This window comes from Hyalella azteca, unplaced genomic scaffold (genome assembly GCF_000764305.2).
Source record: "Hyalella azteca isolate HAZT.00-mixed unplaced genomic scaffold, Hazt_2.0.2 contig14890, whole genome shotgun sequence".
In the NCBI taxonomy this organism is placed as follows: domain Eukaryota; kingdom Metazoa; phylum Arthropoda; class Malacostraca; order Amphipoda; family Hyalellidae; genus Hyalella; species Hyalella azteca.
In genome coordinates, this window is record NW_025944759.1 from 23,993 (window position 1) to 47,329 (window position 23,337).

General features: G+C 42.1%; 1 protein-coding gene across 1 annotated transcript; it reads right to left on the minus strand.

Moving 5' to 3' along the window:
• Positions 1 to 11,760: 11,760 nt before the first annotated feature.
• Positions 11,761 to 16,281, minus strand: LOC108671149 (serine/threonine-protein kinase pim-3). The gene is made up of 5 exons (XM_018158632.2): positions 15,978 to 16,281; positions 15,392 to 15,663; positions 12,999 to 13,205; positions 12,715 to 12,880; positions 11,761 to 12,600 (listed from the first exon to the last, which is right to left on the minus strand). The coding sequence occupies exons 2-5, from the start codon at positions 15,653 to 15,655 to the stop codon at positions 12,107 to 12,109; spliced, it is 1,131 nt and encodes a 376-aa protein (XP_018014121.1). The 5' UTR covers positions 15,656 to 15,663; positions 15,978 to 16,281; the 3' UTR covers positions 11,761 to 12,106.
• Positions 16,282 to 23,337: the final 7,056 nt, after the last annotated feature.

The window sequence follows — 23,337 nt, forward strand, 5'->3', positions numbered from 1 at the left end:
AGGTGCTGACCAGGTCCTATTGTAGGGGGAGGGGAGGGGTGCAGACCATCACCTTTGCACTTTGGCCAATTATTAATGTGCAGATAATCACCTTTCCAATCAAGGTAATTATTCTTGATTGTTAAAATGAGATGAAACTGCCGGTCCTAATTTACCCCCGAAGACGCAGTGTCGGAAGGTCCCCGATGTGTGCAAGTCTCCCATTCGCTTGCATGCTCAGTTTTTGGACACTGAGCGAGCCTGTCTTATTTAGTAGGAATTGATAGAATTTCCATGAAAATGTCCACAAGGAAGCGATTTCATGATATTTACGCGGCTGACAGTGAAAATTTTCTTTGTCACGCATGGGAAAAAATTGCGAGTGCAATATTAGATATGAAGTATACAGAAATTCGTGAATCTCTACCATTTGAGTGTTGTCAAGTGAACCTTAAATATTCATCTGCCGCATTATTCATGTAGCAGTCGAGAGTGTCAGCGGCCGCCGTCATGTGGTCCGTCGTATCAATGTGATTTGACTAGACCACACACCACATCATACTACTCAGCACACATAACGCCACACTCTTCATTTTTATTTTTTAGACATATTGATTGATTATATTTGCACATATTTTTAAGTGTACAAATATTTCTACATGTACACATATATTTACACATATTTTTTATTTATATTTTACGAATTTAGTAATAATCTTCATTACGTCACACAACATTCCGCCACACAACATAACGCCACACGCCACATTACGACACACAACATAACGCTACTCTCCACATTACGTCACACAACATAACTCACCACGCCACATTCCGCCACACATGACTAACAAATCCCAGTTCACTGCTTTCCCACTTTTAATTTTAACGCTTTGCATGGTGATGCTGGGATACACGTCCAGTACCATGCCGGAGGTATGGATTATCCCGCTAGGTCATGCCGGGGCCAGAGTTAGTCCCGCTAGGTTATGCCGGGGCCAGAGTTAGTCCCGCTAGGTCATGCCGGGGCCAGAGTTAGTCCCGCTAGGTCATGCCGGGGCCAGAGTTAGTCCCGCTAGGTCATGCCGGGGCCAGAGTTAGTCCCGCTAGGTCATGCCGGGGCCAGAGTTAGTCCCGCTAGGTCATGCCGGGGCCAGAGTTAGTCCCGCTAGGTCATGCCGGGGCCAGAGTTAGTCCCGCTAGGTCATGCCGGGGCCAGAGTTAGTCCCGCTAGGTCATGCCGGGGCCAGAGTTAGTCCCGCTAGGTCATGCCGGGGCCAGAGTTAGTCCCGCTAGGTCATGCCGGGGCCAGAGTTAGTCCCGCTAGGTCATGCCGGGGCCAGAGTTAGTCCCGCTAGGTCATGCCGGGGCCAGAGTTAGTCCCGCTAGGTCATGCCGGGGCCAGAGTTAGTCCCGCTAGGTCATGCCGGGGCCAGAGTTAGTCCCGCTAGGTCATGCCGGGGCCAGAGTTAGTCCCGCTAGGTCATGCCGGGGCCAGAGTTAGTCCCGCTAGGTCATGCCGGGGCCAGAGTTAGTCCCGCTAGGTCATGCCGGGGCCAGAGTTAGTCCCGCTAGGTCATGCCGGGGCCAGAGTTAGTCCCGCTAGGTCATGCCGGGGCCAGAGTTAGTCCCGCTAGGTCATGCCGGGGCCAGAGTTAGTCCCGCTAGGTCATGCCGGGGCCAGAGTTAGTCCCGCTAGGTCATGCCGGGGCCAGAGTTAGTCCCGCTAGGTCATGCCGGGGCCAGAGTTAGTCCCGCTAGGTCATGCCGGGGCCAGAGTTAGTCCCGCTAGGTCATGCCGGGGCCAGAGTTAGTCCCGCTAGGTCATGCCGGGGCCAGAGTTAGTCCCGCTAGGTCATGCCGGGGCCAGAGTTAGTCCCGCTAGGTCATGCCGGGGCCAGAGTTAGTCCCGCTAGGTCATGCCGGGGCCANCCAGTTACCGGGAATGCGGCGGTCCAGTTACCGGGAATGCGGCGGTCCAGTTACCGGGAATGCGGCGGTCCAGTTACCGGGAATGCGGCGGTCCAGTTACCGGGAATGCATGTAGAGGTTCACGGAAGGGCCGCCGCCCGCCACCTGTTGGGCGGCGGTCGATGCCAGAGCGACCGAGTCTCTTCGTGCGCGGTGAGGACCATGATAATGATTGTAGTTATGTTAATTATGTTAATTATCCAAATGCTGATAATTTTGGTAATGATTATATTAATTGTAATGAGGATAATTAGGATTATAATGACGATGATGACGACGGTGATGATAATAATGACGATGATAATGATAATGATTATGATTGTGATTAATGTAACATTTTTATCCGCACTGCGAGGAATAATCTTCGTCCTGAGGCCTGGCTGGTCAAACTACAACTCTTCACCTCTGATGTCCTCGTGAGGCTACAGGGAGCTGGTCTCAGGTACGGCGCAGTGCAGTTTATGTTTGTGGCCTTTAATTAATGTAAATATTAATTCCCGTAATATTATCGTCTAGTTCAATTCATTTCAATAGCTATTTATCCTTGTGCTTTGTTTACCTCGGCAGGTCAGAGCGAATCATTCTCCTCACTTGTTTCAATATACGTAATAGAGATCTCGCTTATACTGAGTAATTAAATGTCTAGAGTTGTTGCATTGTGACTAATCCGAGATCATATTAATGATGATATGGGGGTGCGTGGTATAACATATAACGCTGATATTTATAACAAGTAACACCGATATATGTAACATATAGCTAGTACAATATATGTCCAGTCATAAACTTCAAGCAATAAAGCTTTACGCCGCGTCATGTTCCAGAGGCGAGAAGAGGAGGCTGACGTCACGCCTCTCATGCGATGACGTCATCACACCCACAGCTGGTCGCTATGGCAACTGCGTGATCACCACGCCAGCTGCTGCAACAGGTGTACGGTGCAGCTGCAGCTGCTGCAACACGTGTGCGGTGCAGCTGCTGCTGCAACACGTGTGCAGCGCTGCTGCTGCTGCAACACGTGTGCAGTGCTGCAGTCATTGACTAAAATTCACCAGCGCTTTAGCTTATTTTGGTGCCTCAGCAATATCATGTTCGTCTAACTCTGTGTGTTGTACACCAGGCGTGGTGATGTATAGGGGCTGTTGGGGCGCGTATCCAGGATACTTATGGTGCTCTGGCGAATAAATTTATTTCCGTTTTAAATGTTAGGTTGGGAAAATATTATTCAAATTTTGAAGCCCGTCATAGATTTTCTATATTTTGAAACGAGAGTAGAATAAGAGTTTACCTTTTGTGTAAAATATGAGTTTAAACAGGACGCTATATAATCACCACATAACCAATTACCACTTCATAACCATCTATGGGATGCCAAATCAGCCGAGAATAGGTCTAGGACAACGCCAGGCTGACATGACTTGTAATGTAGGTTAGATCTGTTGACATTACATGTAATGTAGGTTAGACCTGTTGACATAATTTGTAATGTAGGTTTCACCTGTTGACATGATTTGTAATGTAGGTTTCACCTGTTGACATGATTTGTAACGTTGGTTAGACCTGTTGACATGATTTGTAATGTAGGTTTTGCCTGTTGACATGATTTGTAATGTTGGTTTGGCCTGTTGACATGACTTGTAATGTTGGTTTGGCCTGTTGACATGACTTGTAATGACGATTTGACCTGTTGACATGATTTGTAATGTAGGTTTTACCTGTTGACATGATTTGTAATGTTGGTTTGACCTGTTGACATGATTTGTAATGTTGGTTAGACCTGTTGACATGATTTGTAATGTTGGTTAGACCTGTTGACATGATTTGTAATGTTGGTTTGACCTGTTGACATGATTCAATAATTGTCTCACAGCTTTTCTCTGAAGGGATACCTTTAAATAAAGTCGTATCTCTTTGTCCAGTCGTTGCCAAGTCTTTCAAGGGAATAAATTATTGTAAAAAGTGTACAGACTTTCGAGAGCTGAAACAAATTTCACGGCAAGATGATCACGAACGGAAAAATTTTTCCTCCCAGCTGATTATCATGGAGGAATACCCCATGCAGATAAGCGTTCTGAGAAGCTGCAGCATCCGCAGCAGCAGCAGCAGCAGCAGCATCAGCAGCAGCAGCATCCGCAGCAGCAGCAGCAGCAGCACTATCAGCACGCCGAGACAGTTATCGCTGCTAAGCGCTTCTCAGAACACACTGCCTGGGCAGCTTCTTATCAGCCGTTTATCCACATAGGTTCTTTTCTCTGCTCTTGATTTGATGTTGTTTTGTGCTGACGTTAATATATATTTCAAGTATTGTGTTGACTGTTATAACTTTAGTTGTAACAGCAATTAACTGGTTTGCTGCTGGTGTCACTGGTAGATTTGGTGCTACTGCTGTTGTCGGCAGCTGTGCTGCTGATATGACTCACATTAAAAAAAAATCTTGCGATCGTAAGAAATTTACACAATCGAAGAATTTGTATTTTTTATCTTTGAATTTTTTGAATATTGAATTTTTTAATTCAATAAAATTGAATTTTTTATTATTTTTTATTTTGAAACAAGAAATTTTGGCAGCACAGCCCTAGGCTCATCCAAAAGAAAGTATAGGATGGTCAATAAGGTTTAAGATTAAAAGTTTCGTTAAAAAAACCCAACTGCCACTCTTGTACCAGCATAGCGGTTCAGTTGGTGGTATAATCTATATACCGGTTGCGAACCTGGTCAATTTGATGGCTCCTAGGCCTATACCTTCAAAAATAGTTAAGAGATATTAAGTTCATTAGCCAATCATTGACGGCCTTTCAAGCATAATCCACCAATCATAGACAAGAAAATAGAGCGTAAGTACTTACGTTCACTTAGCGAATTTTGAATGTCTGGGGCCTTACTTTCAAAAAAAGTTAAGAGATCGTAAGTTCATCAGCCAATCATTGACGGCCTTTCAAGCATAATCCACCAATCATAGCCAAGAAAATAGAGCGCAAGTACTTACGTTCACTTAGCGAATTTTTAAAGTATGGCCCCTGGTCGGTTTCTCAGGTGACGTGGTTGTGACGTAATGAATCAGTAATTAATAGAGTACGTCCAGGAGAGTCGACTGCAGCTGTTCCGGTGCAACATGAAGATACTAAAGAGGAGGAAAAATGAATTTAATTAGGCTCCAACCACACGACGAACTGGTAATGTATGTGCAGCTATTACACTGATATTTGAATTGATGTTAGACTAAACAACCAACCTGGGGCCATACTTTCAAAACTCGCTAAGTGAACGTAAGTACTTACGCTCTATTTTCTTGTGTATGATTGGTGGATTTTGCTTAAAAGGCCGTCAATGATTGGCTGATGAACTTACGATCTCTTAAATTTTTTTGAAAGTATGGGCCCTGAGGTTTAAATGCCCAGTGCGGTAATCACTTTATGAAGGAATAATACTTGAAGGAAAATAGTGGAAATCAGTTCAAAGGGGTGAGAAGTTGGATGGGAAGAATAGCAAGAATAGGAGAAGGTTTTGATGCTTTAGAAATTTGAGATAAAGACGTAAGAGTAAGGTTTAAATAATGATCTTCGCAGGTAACGTAAAGAAAATAACGCACTTCTAGAGCGAAGAACATTAAATTAGGAATCAATTTAATTTGATTTGTAAGAATTAGCATTTTAATTCAAAGCATGAAATTTGCATTTGAATAAATTTGATTGTATACTTAAACTAAGTCCAACTTCCCAACAGATTAAATCAATGAATTTAATAGGGCAAAAAAATAAACAAAACTATATTCACACGACATTCATACAAACCAAGGGACAGAGAAAGAGGTTTATAGCGAGATGGTAGAACTTTAACTGCGGTAACTTGTCACTGCGGTTCAAAAACTGCGGTTATGGTTTAGAACTATAAACAGAGATTTGTACACTGCGATAACCTTGAACTGGTTCTGTCGGCATATATAATTGATGCAATTGATGTGATGTGATGTGATGACGTGATGTGGTGTGATGTGATTTGATGCGATGTGATGTAATATAATGTGATGTGATGACATGATGTGACATGATATAAGGATATGATGTGATGCGATGATGTGATGTGATGTAATGTGATAACATGATGTGATGTGATGTTATGATGTGATGACATGATGTGATGACATGATGTAATGTGATGTGATGACATGATTTGATGACATGATGTGATGACTTGATGTGATGTGATGTGATGACATGATTTGATGACATGATGTGATGACATGATGTGATGACATGATGTGATGACATGATGTGATGACATGATGTGATGACATGATGTGATGACATGATGTGATGACATGATGTGATGACATGATGTGATGACATGATGTGATGACATGATGTGATGACATGATGTGATGACATGATGTGATGACATGATGTGATGACATGATGTGATGACATGATGTGATGACATGATGTGATGACATGATGTGATGACATGATGTGATGACATGATGTGATGACATGATGTGATGACATGATGTGATGACATGATGTGATGACATGATGTGATGACATGATGTGATGACATGATGTGATGACATGATGTGATGACATGNGAGGAACTTGCTTTACAGCTGTCTCTTATACACATCTAGATGTGTATAAGAGACAGGTATACGGTGCCGGTATACAGTGCAGGTATACGGTGCCGGTATACGGTGCCGGTATACGGTGCCGGTATACAGTGCCAGTATACAGTGCCGGTATAAGGTGCCGGTATACGGTGCCGGTATAAGGCTATACCAACACAAAGACTATACTTCACTTAGACTATATCCTCTCCTGAACTGTGACCGGACGTTTAGAATGTCATCTACGGCGGAAAATCCATCACAAACATTCAAAAAGTGCTCTCACAATAGGCAATTAAAGGCGCTGCACTTCACATGTCTTAAAGTGATTTATTTCGACAAAATAGGCAATGTTGCTTTAAAACAGGCAAGTTAACAGCAACAAAGGAACAAAAATGTCCAAGACGAGAACTGCGATGTACTGCTGCACTAAGCAAAATCAGGTTCAGTAACTGCCACTATAAGATAATATTTTTATTTGACACCATCCTCTCTAAACCCGTAAAATATATAATGTGACACTGAATACATTTCTTTTATTGTAAAAATCTATTTAAAGCAAACTATTATAATTAATAAATCATGTCCCCCGGCAGGAGCTAAACGCCCTGCCCATGAATAATTGAAATGAGAATACTATAAATTCTGGAGCAATAGACCCTGTGCTGTCTGTATGTTTATCACTGCTGAGTCAACGGGTTGGCGCTTATGAAAATAAAATTATTAAGATCGGTCCTCTCACACTTCCCACTCATGCTACCCACTCACACTTCCCTAATAGGTCTCCTTAATGGGTCTAATTAATAGGTCGAATTTCTAGGCCTAATTAATAGCTCTAATTACGGTCCTCTCGCACTTTCCACCCACGTTTTCCACTCATGCTACCCACTCACACTTGCCACCCGCTCTTGCCACTCACACTTGCCACCCGCTCTTGCCACTCGCTCTTGGCACTCACGTTTGGCAATCGCGCTATAATCTAACACAGAAATACAATTATTAAGGTGCTGACCAGGTCTTCTTGCTGGGAGGAGGGTGCAGACCATCACCTTTGCACTCTCGGCAATTATTAAGGTGCTGACCAGGTCCTCTTGTGGGGGGAGGGGTTACAGACCATCACCTTTGCACTCTAGGTAATTGTTAAGGTGCTGACCAGGTCCTCTTGTGGGGTGGAGGGTTACAGACCATCACCTTTGTACTCTAGGTAATTATTAAGGTGCTGACCAGGTCCTATTGTAGGGGGAGGGGAGGGGTGCAGACCATCACCTTTGCACTTTGGCCAATTATTAATGTGCAGATAATCACCTTTCCAATCAAGGTAATTATTCTTGATTGTTAAAATGAGATGAAACTGCCGGTCCTAATTTACCCCCGAAGACGCAGTGTCGGAAGGTCCCCGATGTGTGCAAGTCTCCCATTCGCTTGCATGCTCAGTTTTTGGACACTGAGCGAGCCTGTCTTATTTAGTAGGAATTGATAGAATTTCCATGAAAATGTCCACAAGGAAGCGATTTCATGATATTTACGCGGCTGACAGTGAAAATTTTCTTTGTCACGCATGGGAAAAAATTGCGAGTGCAATATTAGATATGAAGTATACAGAAATTCGTGAATCTCTAAGTTTTCGTCGACGAGAAAATGCGCTCTCTGTCACTCACTGCAGTGAGTACTACTGAGTTATATTTTTTTTATCATTTGAAGACCGCGTTCACATGAGACGAATGTTAGCTGGTCTAGAGAACGCCAGGCGTCAGAGGTGGACGCAGCAGCTGAGTGCAGCGACCGCATCAATGGTGAAACTGGTATAGGATATCTCATATCATAGGTAGTAGGATATCTCATATTATAGGTAGTAGGATCTCATATTATAGGTAGTAGGATCTCATATCATAGGTAGTAGGATCTCATATTTTAGCTAGTAGGATATACGCTACATCGTGTATACTCGGTGTATCAGTGGCACATTAAAGGTGTATCAGAGGAGATTTGAGAGCTCATCAGCCACGCTGCATCGTCCACGTGATAAAACTGTACGCCATATATATTTATACTGGTGAAAACTGAACACCATATATTTATGCTGGTGAAAACTGAACGTCATATATATTTATACTGTGAAAACTGAACGTCATATATATTTATATTGGTGAAAACTGAACGTCATATATATTTATATTGGTGAAAACTGAACACCATATATTTTTATACTGTTGAAAACTGAACGTCATATATATTTATACAGGTGAAAATTTAAATTCATATATATTTATACTCCGAAAACTGAACGTCATATACATTTATACTAGTGAAAACTGAACCTCTTATATATACAGTATGCTGGTGAAAAACACAGCGACCCTGTCGGAAACATCTTGGGACATCCTTTAATCATCTGATCACACATCCATGTAACTAATCATCTGATCAGACATTCGTGTAACAGATCATCTGATCAGACATTCGTGTAACTGATCATCTGATCAGACATACTGATCAGACATTCGTGTAACAGATCATCTGTTCAGACATTCGTGTAACTGATCATCTGATCAGAAATTCGTGTAACAGATCACCTGATCAGACATTCGTGTAACAGATCACCTGATCAGACATTCGTGTAATAGATCATCTGATCAGATATTCGTGTAACTAATTATCTGATCAGACATTCGTGTAACTGATCATCTGATCAGACATTCGTGTAACAGATCATCCGTGCGTGTCGTTCATCACCGATGCGTGTGACTGCATTTTCCCCCATGAAAAGCTCAACCGTCGACATTAAAAACAAGATTTTGATTTACTTTTTGTGAACTGTGAGCTTTCATTATCTCTGAATAATTATGCGGCTAAGAATGCATATAATTTAGAACATTAATACGTAATTTTAGATTTTTTATATTTTGAGATATTTTAGATAAATACGATACATATAATTTAGATCATTACGTAACTCGCAGCATTGAGAGATGCAACAGTGACTCGTAAAGGCCGAAGTGAAGTGGATATACTGAGAACTGACTTATCTCTCGCGTATCTCGTGGCGACACAAACACACAACAAACACATAACATGACGCAGGCTGCACACGCCGCTCAATACAGGCAAATTGTGTGCATCCCAACGATTAACGTGGCTTTACTTCCGGTGTGAAAGAAGAAGTGTGTGTTGTGATGCGGCCAAGATGGCGACCCTACACGCGCCTCTCTTATGTTGATTGTAAAACAGCGATGAGGCAATATGATAAGGCCCGAGCTTGTGACTTCTGGAGTGGTGACTTACAGGTCACCAAGAGGGATTCAAATGTACATAGTCCGAGTTCAAGGTACACTTTACCTTCTGGTTATGAGAACAAGTATCAATATAGAGAAGGAATCGCTATACAGGAAATACAGGACTAAACCGCAACGAAGCTTTTGGGACGAATTTTCATAGCAGGTTTTCTACGTTAAAATTTGTAAAGTCAAAAGGCAATCTTGACCAAATTAAAAGTGAAGTTAATTGTCCTGCGTGTCTTGAAAGATTTTTTATATTTCGATTTTAATTAGCGTGCTAACTGCCGATATTTAGCGCATTTTCGACGCATACATTTTTCAAGTGATAACCGATCTTGACATAATCAAAAACAAAGCTGCTCCTCTACTAGGCGCTCCCAAGAGCGCGGTCAGAATATTCCTCTTGTCCGCTTCGTTTTCGATTAGCTCTCTAAACTTCAAACTTTAGAACGTTTCAAACGCAAATTTTTTCAAACTAAAACTGATTTCGATCAAATTAACAAAGAAGTTATTCAGTCACAATACACTCTTGCGAGCGCTGTCAGATTTTTTTCCGGCCACTTCGTTTTCACGCAGTGGGTTTACTTTACGCCCAGTTTTTGTACACTAATAACGCCTAACTTATTTAGCGTTGGACCGATCACTGTAAATCGTCGTCTTCGGAGCTTGATTATGTGGTCAGACAAGGAACAGAACAGACAAGCAGTAAAATTTATTAAAAAACTTTTACAAAAATATTCGGTTATAATTTGAATTCACATAGTTGACAATGAGATTGGTCGACAAAGCTTTTGGTTACAAAGCTTGATATTGTAGAGAAAATATTTAATGGTACTTGTAGAACGCAGCAATGAAGAAGCCTTCCTACTCTTATGACAAATTGAAAGCCACGTTGAGACGGCCTTGAAATATCTTTGTCAACTAAGAAGTGGAGGGCGTTCTCGACGCATCATCCAAGTCAAGGCAACATAACCGTTCTATTACGGAATTATCTATCCTAAACATCACTAAATGAATACCCTGTTTACAACCAACCGAGGCACACATACAACACAAAGTAGAAAGTCTCGAGAATTTATCGAGACCCTGAAGCACGATGTCCACTTATCAACTGGAAGTCACCGACGCTATATAACTGTTGACACGGCTTAAAAGCCAGTGTGAGTTACAATACTCTCTTCTAAGCCACACTTGGACGTACAATATGTACATACATCACATTGCAAGGAGAAAACGTGAACAACATGCAATAATACGATAATACTTTACGCTTTAGATTCACTCATTGATATGTCACATTCATTTAAAATAACATTTTTCCAATTGACTAACGATAATTATTTCCCAATAAAGGTCGTCGCTATATTAGCCTTGTCACTACTACTATCAATGCTGTAATTCAGACATCAATGCAGCAGATAATCCACACTCCATTCATCGCTCAATACAAGAGTTCATCCTCCCTCCATTCATCATCACAAAGGCACGAGCTTTGGTCGTAGGATCGTAAGACACCCGACCATGCACAGCGTATGGCGCGGGCAGCCTTCCCAGGCAGTAATAAATGAGTAATATTATAACGATTATAACCTTGATCAGGATAGCAGGAGAAATACATCGGTAATGACTCACAGACATCATACCTAGTACACCAATCACTGACTCGTGAGTGGAGCAGACATTACTAACGTTGTTAGGCGGAGCTGACAGTTGAGTGCACTATTGGAATCTGACTGAATTAGGTAACTAGCATTAGTATTGCTAGGCTCGTGCGTTCGTTTCAAGGTATTATCACTTTCCGAGAAGCGCGTGTACCAAAAAATAAAATAAAAATAAAAAATTCGATAGTGAACTGAACTGCAGCTCCTTAGGAACATTTTAATCATCTAGCCGTGTCCAAGAATAAAACTTGGCCATGTGGATAGAAAAATATTGACAGTTTCATAAAATAATAATATATGTATATAAATGTACATGATCACTAGCAGCCAGGAGACAAAAGTGTACAAAAACAGAACTAAATAATTAACTTAGTATTACAGCGTATAACTGACGCTCTATGATTATGATGACTAAACAAGCATAAGGGTGCAACAACGCTTAATTGATATTCCGTTGATAAATAAGATCAAATCACAGCTCGAACAATGCATCGTTCTCCTTCAATTGCTCCTAATTTTCTTCTTTGATTTTTGCTTAAGGACAAAACGAGCAGACTACTCAAGTATGGAGTTTCAAGGCCAGACTGCCCAAGACACAAGAGTTTAGGACCAATGGACCACAGTTAATATCTAAGGCCAATATTATGCTCGTCCTCTTCGTCATCCTCATCTTCATCCAAATGATCCTCACCGTTACTACCCCCGCTGGTCTGAGGGCCTCGACTGTCTACACCGAAGGCCCCTAAACTATCGATGCCTTCAGCCAGCGTCGTCAAGTCTACAGCCTCTTCTCCAACTTCGACGGTTGAGTCAATGTTATTCACTCCGTAGCTGTTAGATTCGTCGGTCTGAAACCATTCATGCCGCAACATTTTCTCGAGGCTGGGGCGATTCTTCGGAAGGAATTGAAGGCATTGGTGAATAAGATTTTTACATTCTTTGCTAATATTAAGGCCTCTAAAACTGATCTGATTGCTCAAAATCTGATTGTCAACTTCGAAGGGAATGTCTCCGCAGACCATATCGTAAAGAAGGATGCCCAATGACCAAACGGTGGCAGGGAGTCCTTGATAAGTAGAGCGGAGAATCCATTCAGGAGGGGAATATTGTCTGGTTCCTGCAAAGAGAGAATAAAGAAATTAAATAAATATAAAAGTTATATAGTACTACTAAAATGAATTTCATTCATACAAAATATATCAGTTTTTATCACAACAAGCTCGACGCTTACCTTCGAAGTCTGAGAAAGGAGAATCTTGGACGAGAGCACCAGATCCAAAATCGATTAACTTGATTTTATTGTTGCCGAACTCGTCAGGGACGACGAGTAGATTTTCATCCTTAATATCTCTGTGTGTAACTCCGGCAGCTTCAATATCTCGCACAATCTCAACAACCTGCAACAAAACGAAGACCAGCCATTATCATCGAGCCCATACTGCCTTGGTCTGGTTTATGGCAGATAACAGTGTAGTATCGCAAGTTTGTAAAAAAAGTCAATATGATTTCCCTTACTTGTCTAAAGAGGTATCGGGCTTCTGATTCTTCAAGGCGCCTGTTGCCAGTAATATAATCGTAGAGATCTTCACATCTTTCTGGTCGTTCCATGATGATGAGGAAGCAGTCGCCATACTCGAACCACTCAATCAAGTGAATGGCTCCCTCAATGTGGTTAACTTTGCGGAGGAGGACCACTTCCATGGGCACCATGTCTCCTTGGACCTGGAGAAGAAAGAGAACATCTTATTTAGATTTTTTATAAATGATAACAACAAAAGGGAATATTGCAGGTAATTGATGACAAAAACAACAAAAATTTGTACATAATAATACTCTTCTTAGTGAATGACACGATACCACTTAAGCAAGGGAGAATGTGGTGACGAAGTAGAGGGCATTTGGCAACAAAGAAAGAATTAGGTCAAGCAGTTTATTTCGGGCAGTTACACGAGAACTGGAGTGGTAATAATCAGGCAACCAGACACTTTCTCCAACTGCAGGACGAATGAGCAGACAGACAAAGCAACTGATTTCACTAAACAACTTTCTACCGAGCTCGTAACGCGGGAACTTGATACAAGAGTCCAAGCTCCTCCCAGTTATGTAATAGAACTTTCACGCAAGACTTCAACCCATAAAGATGGACCAGAAACTTTACCACGTAACAGAAGCTGTATTGAAACTCGTCAATCAAGTATCGCGCCACAAATCAAACGAGCAAGAAGCTCCAGACGAACCAAAAAAGGAAAGAAGGTTTCCCCCAATTCGGGGTTTGTTGTTGGGTGCGAGTGGGGAGATCGCCTGAGGAGACACACGAGCCCCACCAGCTGACCTAAATTGAAACTAGCCCCTTTCCCCACGAGCGGCAACAGCTGCTGGTCCGCTAGCACCTACTTTCACTGAGCATTGCTAAGCGAAATTCTTGCGTTAAGTCATTGCAAGCTTTGGTTTGAGCTTATTCCGATTGTGAACATTCAATGAACTCACTCTAAAAAGCTTATTCCGATTGTGAACATTCAATGAACTCACTCTAAAAAGCTTATTCCGATTGTGAAGATTGAAGATTCCATGAACTCACTCGAAAAAACAAAGGCTCACATAAATTCATTGATTATAAACGTAATATCTGGAACATAATAACATAATTGTCTTTCGACAATTTCTTTGAAGCACTGAATCAAAAAATTATATTTTATCATGAATGATAATTAGTTTTCATGGTAGGGAGATTATATCTGCAAAGTGTGTCACTAGGGCAAGCCGAAGACTTTGCTTGGGATGCACCACACCCCAAGCACCTTCACCACTTCAGTCGTCCACTCACTTGCCTTCACCTACCGCACTGCTCAGGCACACTCACCTTCACCAAAAGCATACACGAAACTTTCAAGGCAAAGACTCGCGACCAAGCAAGGAGCTCGCTCTAGTGTCCACCACTAAACAAAATTCTCGTTTGAGATATTGAAGTTGGGTCGATTGCTGAAACGTCACCTTGCTCCAGTGACCTGCAATGCGAACTGCAGCTGCGCTCGACAAACCTATGTTCGCCTCGCCACTTCCTACTTAAAACAAGCAACTACGAACTACCTACACTCACGGAACCTTGAGCGCCACTCTCGAAAGTGTTATCTATTTTAATCAAATTATCGTACGACTAATTATTGTTTTTTACTATCGAAATTCACGAAAGATTTTATGAGAAATTCGGTAAATCAAAGCGCATTTGATATATTTGTGACAAGACTTGACAACGATTGAATACTCCAGATTATCTGAAAATATCGTACGAAAGACTGCACTTATCAATGCAGCAGGTGAATATCAAAGCGAATATATAGAGTGTGCACGTTCTAGTGTTCGTTTATACTGAAGAAACCTTGGCGAGTCTGGCGGCGACGATCGAACAGCCTTGCGCAGTGCGCTGTATTGTGTCGCGGCGGTTGGGCAACGCGCTGAAAGTAGGACTAGGTCGCTCTGCGTGCTCAACCTAGCTCGGTCTCATGGCCTCATCCACCTCTGAATCTAGTGACTTGAAGGCTGCTATCAACCAACTCTCACAATTATATACAATACGAGTAGACTACGACAAGGAGGCTGCACTAACCAAACGACCGCAATAGACTTTAAGCCCTCCAATGCGACAGTATTATTCGGAAATCGAACAAAGATCACGTACATGTGGTTAGAGAAACTCTGGTCACAGCAAGGTGGAAAATGATAACCTCACCTATACTCCATCGAAATTATATCATTAAAATTTTAATCTACATTACTAATATCCAAAATCTGTTCACGGTATCAGAGGATTAAAATGAGCTTAAAAAATGATATGAAATGCAGTAAATTTATTGAATGGCTATTGTTTTGTTTTTATCAGTTTAACTAAAAAAAATATTTAAGACACTTACCACGCCCCAGGTAGGGACTTTGGCGCGAGGAACTTGCTTTACAGCGACAGGCTTGCGGTCAGAAATTCTGATGGCGCTGTAGACTTTGCCAAAGCCTCCTTCACCGAGCACTGAGCCAAGTCTGTACTGCACTTCGAAGGGCTGAGTGTTGAGCTGAGCTAGAGGCCTGTCCACCGTGGGGCGCGCAATCTTCTCCGACTCACAGGAGTACTTGTTCATGTTGTGTCGGTGGTGCTTGGTTGATCGTCGCGACACCGTAGCCATTGGGGCGTCTGGTGGGGATAAAATAGCGACATGAGAACGTGTACCTGTCAAAATTAGTATGTTGAGCGTCGCAGGAAGTGGTAGCGTAACAAAGCTAAAACTATGTAAATGGAGTTAATTCGTAGCTTGCATGCTAATGTTCATCAAATTCACTTTTTTGAGTTATACAGGAACTCGCATTTATTCTGCATCATACAGATTCTGGAATTATTGCGTGCAAAAGTAAATATATTAGAAATACAATCAAGAATAATAAAATAAAGCGAACAATAAATATAAAATGTACAAATGAAGAAAGATGATATGAATTCGTTTGGCTTACCTGATATTTTAATTTGTTGCTCAGGCAGTAATCCGAAAAGGCCAAGTCGAAATTGTTATTCAACTTGTCACTAATCAAAGGATTAAAATATAATCACGTACGTTGTAAAACGCCAATACTAAATATTTCTACACAGCACTTTCACTTGGTAATATTATTATTTGTTCAGATTATTTCACTGTGGATTTATCATAAATGTAATCTAAGAGACTGGGTAGCAGTTGTCACTACACTGAAACTTCACTTGGGGCTCGTGCTCTTGCAAGCCACTTCACTCGTAGTCTCGTTGCAACTTATGTGAGTGCAGCTGAGAAACTAAACGTTGGCGGCTAGCGGAGTTGCTTTTATGCACGCGGCAGCTGATAGATGCCAAGCACTGCCAGACGTTGCGGGGCGGGGGGAATTTCTCGGGATGGAGGTACGCAGAAACGATCTGACCGAGACTGCGCTGACAGATATGGAGCAGGGACTTTACAATTTAGGACTGCTACGTCACATTATCAACAACTGCATTGTTATTCTCGGAGCTCCTTCAGTCGGAACATTACCTTAGCCCCTTTCTTAAGAAAGAGGAAAATCTGGCCGGGTCAAATAGATTTATTCTAGTAAAAACCCACTGCATTCACATCTTTACGTTACCTTGATCGTGCAAGGACGTTCAATACTCAAGTTTTTCATAGAGGATCCGAAATGAATTGCAAGTAATAAGCAACATATTTTTAATGCTTGCATCTCATGACATCTATTAATTGACGTAATTCCAATACCTGTGCTGAATTATGAATTACTATGCAGGATCTATCAAACCTCAGTTCGCAAGCCCGTTGTTCGTATCAAATGAAAATTTTTTGCTTTGATCTGACTCCATAAGATCTCGATGAAATAACTATTCAGTTGTCAAGGATTCAACACTGATTTTCACTGATTGCTTCCTTTATTCGCTTCAATCTTCGATAGAACCCTTAAAGTTGATTAGTTTTCACATCTTCGATGCAAATTTTGCGATTAGCATTTCATTTTTTTCCATTGTGAAAATCTGTTCTGAATCGCAAGAAGAGCTACTGGCCGTACATATACTAGCTGCGAAGAACGAATGGGACACAAACACTTTGAGTTAACGAAGAAATTTTGGTAGACTAAAATATCTGACCTAAAAACAATCTTGCATAACCAAAAATTATCTTGCAAAAAAATCTTGCACCTAAATGCCCAAACATTCGAGCACCAAACTGCGGGGCTCGCCATCCTTATTTGAGTTCCTTCGAAGTCACGTTCAGGAAGAAAACATATGACAGAAGCGCAGTATGGTCACTGCAGTGGCACACTGTATGGGCACTGTATAGGCACTGCTTGGACTGCACTGCAAGGGCACTTGGCTGGGGCTGCACTGCAAGGGCACTGCTTGGGCTGCNCGACCAGCTGATCGTCTGAGCAGTTGGCAGGCGACCAGCTGATCGTCTGAGCAGTTGGCAGGCGACCAGCTGATCGTCTGAGCAGTTGGCAGACGACCAGCTGATCGTCTGAGCAGTTGGCAGACGACCAGGTGATCGTCTGAGCAGTTGGCAGGCGACCAGCTGATCGTCTGAGCAGTTGGCAGACGACCAGCTGATCGTCTGAGCAGCAGCTCACATTGTTTTGTGTAAATTCCCTCTGAATTCTTGTCAAAAAACTCTTCTCTTCAATCAAGTTAGTCAATTTCATTCCAGATTGCCTTCTAATCCGTATTTCGATGGTGGAAGTTTAGTCCTGCCAGTCCCTCATGGGGTATATAGACCTGGGCTCGGTTTCAATTCCAATTGTCGTATCCACCATCACGAAGCGGTAGTCGTACATCGATGGTGGTGGACACCCTAGAGGTGTTCATCGATGGTGGTCCGAAATATTCAAAGAATATCTCTCATTCCTTGACATAGTATGGATGTGAAGAACATAACGTGCATCATACGACACTATACAGGGCTGAGCATTATGCTATGTGTTGTCAGTGGCAGGCTCTGTGTACTATACAGAAGACAAACGCACAATGTGATGAACACACAGTCAACACGCTGTTTTGATAACATTGTATTGTTGTACGTTCTGAGCAGGGCAGCAGAACTGGAGGCGAAGACGCAAGGTCGAACAGCAAAAAACTTCTCCGCTTCTGAGGAAAATCGAACAGCTCAAACCGTGCTACCCTCGACTCGCGGAAAGCCCAGACTTGCAGGAACTGGACATCCCGACGACGCTCAGGGAAAATTATTTCATTAATTAATCGGGGCATCGATCGTATTAGCGGTGGTGCAAAATCGTCATACTATTATAAATTGCTGAATTGTGTTAATTTTTCTAATTTTTGAGGTTGTTTGTCGTGAGTAGTTAAGAAAAAGTAGATAGAATTGTATAGATTATTTATGATAGTGTCAAGATATGTTTGACGTTTCCAAGAAAAAAACTTAGAAATTAAAGGCACACAAATGGTGTATCGCGAGCGCACTTGTAGTTCAGAATATGATTGGTTTGCTATATATACATTGCATTTCCGCTAAGACTTTGTACCAATTGTTCCCTGTACGTAGTGGAATGCCAGGTCGTGTCGCGACCTCGACTGATAAGCGTTATCTTCAAGTGGTACTCAGCATGACCGGCACAAACAAGGTGCATGATGAATGATGATAGACTTCTTCAGTTCGTTCCCCAAATACGCGAAAGTTCGCGCTATTAAACTCCTAATTCACACAGATTATAAGAGGCTCAAAATTTGACTTATCAGCCCTATAGCCGTAATAGGTCATCCCTCGGATACGTGAATGGCCTACATTCAGGCATTGCTTCGTTTTATATTACTTAAGGGTTCAGACACACTTTGTTTTCAAGTTAAGGTTCAGAGCAGAGGTGTTCAGAGCAGAGGTGTTAAGAGCAGAGTTTTCATGAGATTTGGGTATAGCGCTTCAGAGCAGAGGTGTTCAGAGCAGAGTTTTCATGAGATTTGGGTATAACGCTTCAGAGCAGATGTGTTCAGAGCAGAGTTTTCATGAGATTTGGGTATAGCGCTTCAGAGCAGCTAGAGGTGTTCAGAGCAGAGTGGTTGTCGGGCTAGATCGAGCTGTAACTGCGGTATTCATATCAGCCAAATAATGCATGGGGAAGACCAGAGTCTATATTTAGGAACATTATGGGAGAGTTGCAAGCTTTATTCGCTCCACGGAGGTATGCCACTCACCCCTTGAGATAAGCATCGTTTGATCCGGCAGATAACAAGTTGTTGGTTCACCCATCGCGGGAGATTTGTGAATATAGGAAGCAGTGCTGGGGTGAAAAATATTAAGGGTTAATTGTGAAAAGCCCAAACCTATCACATTAAGAAATTTTAGAGCTTATTTTTGCTTATATCATAAATTGCTTATTTTTGCATGCGAAAACTTTATTTTTGTAAATGTTTTGGTTAATCTTTCTTGAAAAGAAATTGTACCTATGCAATCCGACTTATAGAATCCGACTTATAGGATATTAGTAATGCGCTCACTGATTGACATGCGAGACAGCAATACATGTTGCGTGCATGTATTGCAAAATGAACTCATGGACAATTATTGGACGGAAGCTATGTTGGTCATGAAAATTTTCAATTAAATACCGACATTGAGCCGAAATATTTTAGTGCGAAAAAAGCCTCAATTGCTCTTTATTATACTAGGCTACAACGGACAAACGTTAGCAAACAGTCTGGACCTGACTACGTAAATGATGAACTCGCAGTTAACGTTTGGGATTTGTTTGGCATCGTTGGCTGGCAAAAGGATATAACCCTTTGTGGCCAGGGCTTGGATTCTCCTGCATGAGGCATTTGGTTTCTTGTGTCACATCTGACGCCATCAGGCAACATCTTTGTGCCCCGCGGGGTAAACTTGCATGTTACGTTTGGTTCTGATGCCATCGGGCAACATCTTTGTGCCCCGCGGAATAAACCTGCATGTTACGTTTGGTTCTGATGCCATCGGGCAACATCTTTGTGTCCCGCGGGGTAAACCTGCATGTTACGTTTGGTTCTGATGCCATCGGGCAGCATCTTTGTGCCCCACGGGGTGAACCTGCATGTTACGTTTGGTTCTGATGCCATCGGGCAGCATCTTTGTGCCCCGAGGGGCAAACCTGCGTGTTACGTTTGGTTCTGATGCCATCGGGCAGAATCTTTGTGTCCCGCGGGGTAAACCTGCGTGTTACGTTTGGTTCTGACACCATCGGGCAACATCTTTGTGTCCCGCCGGGCAAACCTGCGTGTTACGTTTGGTTCTGCTGCCATTGGGCAGCATCTTTGTGTCCCGCGGTGCAAACCTGCGTGTTACGTTTGGTTGAGTCTAGGCCGCTGCGCCGCAACAGGACTCGGTGGGACATTTCCCATCTCGCCAGCTCAGGCCGCACTTCCGCTCGTCTTTTACAAGCATTTCCTCATCTTGCAGCTCAGGTCAAGATTTCCTGAAAATCATCCATTTTTTGCCACTAGAAATTAGTGCCTAACGAACTCTTGTATTGGTGTCTGAAAAAAGTATATACGCATCCACTCTTTTCGATCGATCAATGCGAAGTCTCAAAAAATGGCGATACAAAGGTCCAAATTTAAATACTAAAACACTCCATTACACGCAAAATTCGTTAATCATCCCAAAGCTTAACTTCATTTATGAAGTTAAGCATATTTATTCAGTTAAAAGCATATTCATATCAACTTAACCTAAATTAACTTGATTCACTCTCTCAGTTTCGGAACCAATGGCTGAGAACGAAAACGTTCTCAATGTTTAGTTATTTATCTAGCCTTACTGCGAGTGATTCATGACTTGCCTTGCCACAGCGGCGAGAAGAAAACGATTGTTATTTTCTACGGGGTTTTCTTACCTGCCTGAGAGGGTAACTCATTTAGCCTACTCAGAACAGAACATAAGTAACACGGTAAATGCAAGTGCAATTTCCCTTAAATGTAAGTTACAAACAAATTTAATTGGGTTAACGCTTGCCTGCAGCGACTGCTTATGAAAATATCGTGCTATCTGTGATAAATTTCTTTAATGCTGTTGACGTGTTACCTTTTAAACATACGTAGGTATATGTACATAGAAGGCCCAATATATCACTCATCACTGTCAGGATATACTCCTGACTTTAGATAACAACATCGTAGCGAAGAGTGCACGTAAGCAGAGGAGTACTATATATGATATATTGAGTATATCATATATAACATTAAAAGAAGTACTAAATATGATATATCGAGCATTTCATATATAACATTAAAAGAAGTGCTGAACATGATACATTGAAAAGATTAAATAAAAATTTTTAAGAAGTATTACATATGATATATTGAAAAAAATTAAATATAACCTTGAAAGAAGCACTAAGTATGATAAATTTATATAACTTTGAAAGAAGCAGTAAATATGATATATTGAACATATCAAATAAAAGAGAAGTACTAACTATGATTTATCGAACAGATCAAAAATAACATTAAATGAACTACTGGATCTGATATATTGAACATATCAAATAAAAACTTAAAAGAAGTATTAAATATGATTTATCGAACAGATCAAATATAACATTAAAAGAACTACTGGATCTGATATTTTGAACATATCAAATATAATATTAAAAAAGTACTAAATATGATATATTGAATATATCAAATATAACATTGAGAACACGCCGTGATATAAGAACGCTTCTGCACTGCTGTGCCGCCCCCTCCTACTTCCCAGTCACCCCACCACTCCCCGCCTCCCTAAATTGGGGATGACGTGATGCCTCCCCAAGAGCGGAGGTGTGCAATTCGGGGAACTCCTCCTGGCGACGTAACCTCCTGGCAACAGTTGTCCCTATAGCCTCACTCCCCACCTCCCCCACCTCCCACACCTCCCCACCTCCAACACCCGCGACTAACGCAGCCTCCTTCTTCCTATGGCACCCAATCCCCCTGGCCCCTGCAGCCTCCTCCTTCCCCTTTGGCACCCACTCCCCCCCTGCAGCCTCCTCCCCCTTTTGGCACCCACTCCACCTGCAGCCTCCTCCCCCCTTTGGCAACCCCTCCCTCTACCCACCTTCATACCACGTCACGTGTCACATGACGCGGCGCACGTCATGTGACACGTAACGGAGACGCTTAGTGTGACACGTGACAGAGACGCTTAGCGTGACGTCACGCTAAGCTGGCAGAGAGCGTTGGCAGCAGAGGGTGTGATAAACCTTACACGCATCACACCCTTCCTTTATCACCACATCCGCATCACACCCTTCCCTTATCACCACACCAACATCACTCCCTTCCCTTCTCACCACACCAATATAGTAATTCATCACACGACGTTATATCTAGACTTTTGCACTCCTCTCTCTGAGCAAGGTGGCCTAGCGGTTACAGTTCAGAGTGCCAGGACTGGAGCAGTGAGTTGTGGGTTCGATCCCAGCAACCTGCGACAGTGCCAAAGTTGCGGTCAAATCGGAGAATTAAGTGGCCGGTAGGTTAAGCACAGAAAAGTTGAAGCAGTGAGCTACGTGTTCGAGACCGGAACAAGATGTGAAAATTATGAGATAGTCATAATGAGCGACAGGCAATTAATACAGTGGCGGAAATTGCTATATACGACCACCCAGTTTTTTCTAAATATTTTTTATTCCACAAAAAATACGGGATACTAATTTTACGAGGTTAAACTACGTTTAAAAATGGTTCCAACGCTATATGCGATAACAATTTTTTTCAAATTTTGTGAGCAAAAATTATTAAAATTTAAAAAACCTAGGTGGGAAAGGCTAAAAGACCTACACATGTTTTCTGTTTGTGGATCCTATACACTCGTTTGAATAGGCAATCTTAAATCCTTTTGACTTAATTACCTCAATACATCTTCTCCCCAGCTATTTTCCAAATAATCCAGAGTCTTTTGAGAAATTTTATCCCAAGAACGAAGGATAGCCGTGCTTAGGTCACTCACAGATTGGAACCGGCGCCTATTTTGGTAAACTAACTATAAAGCGCTGGCCACGGCAACAGAATAATATTCCGTTCTTGGAAAAAATTTGTTTGCTGACTTTGAGGTGTGAATCGAAGCATTGTCTTGCTGGAAAACATATGATCCCTCATGTTTCTCATCGGCAAAAGGGGGAAGATGGTAAAATAGCGTGTGCTTGTATGCCTCGGAATCTTGTCTCCCTTGTAAAATAGCTGGAGTTGACTTCCCCTTTCAGCTGAACGCCCCCAAACTATGACCGAACCAAATCCAGATTGTCACTTGGAAAAGAATAATTCAGGCTCATGGTCCCAGGTGGTGCCAATAGCGTTGTCATCCATCTGGACCATCAAGATTGGACTTTTTTTCATTAC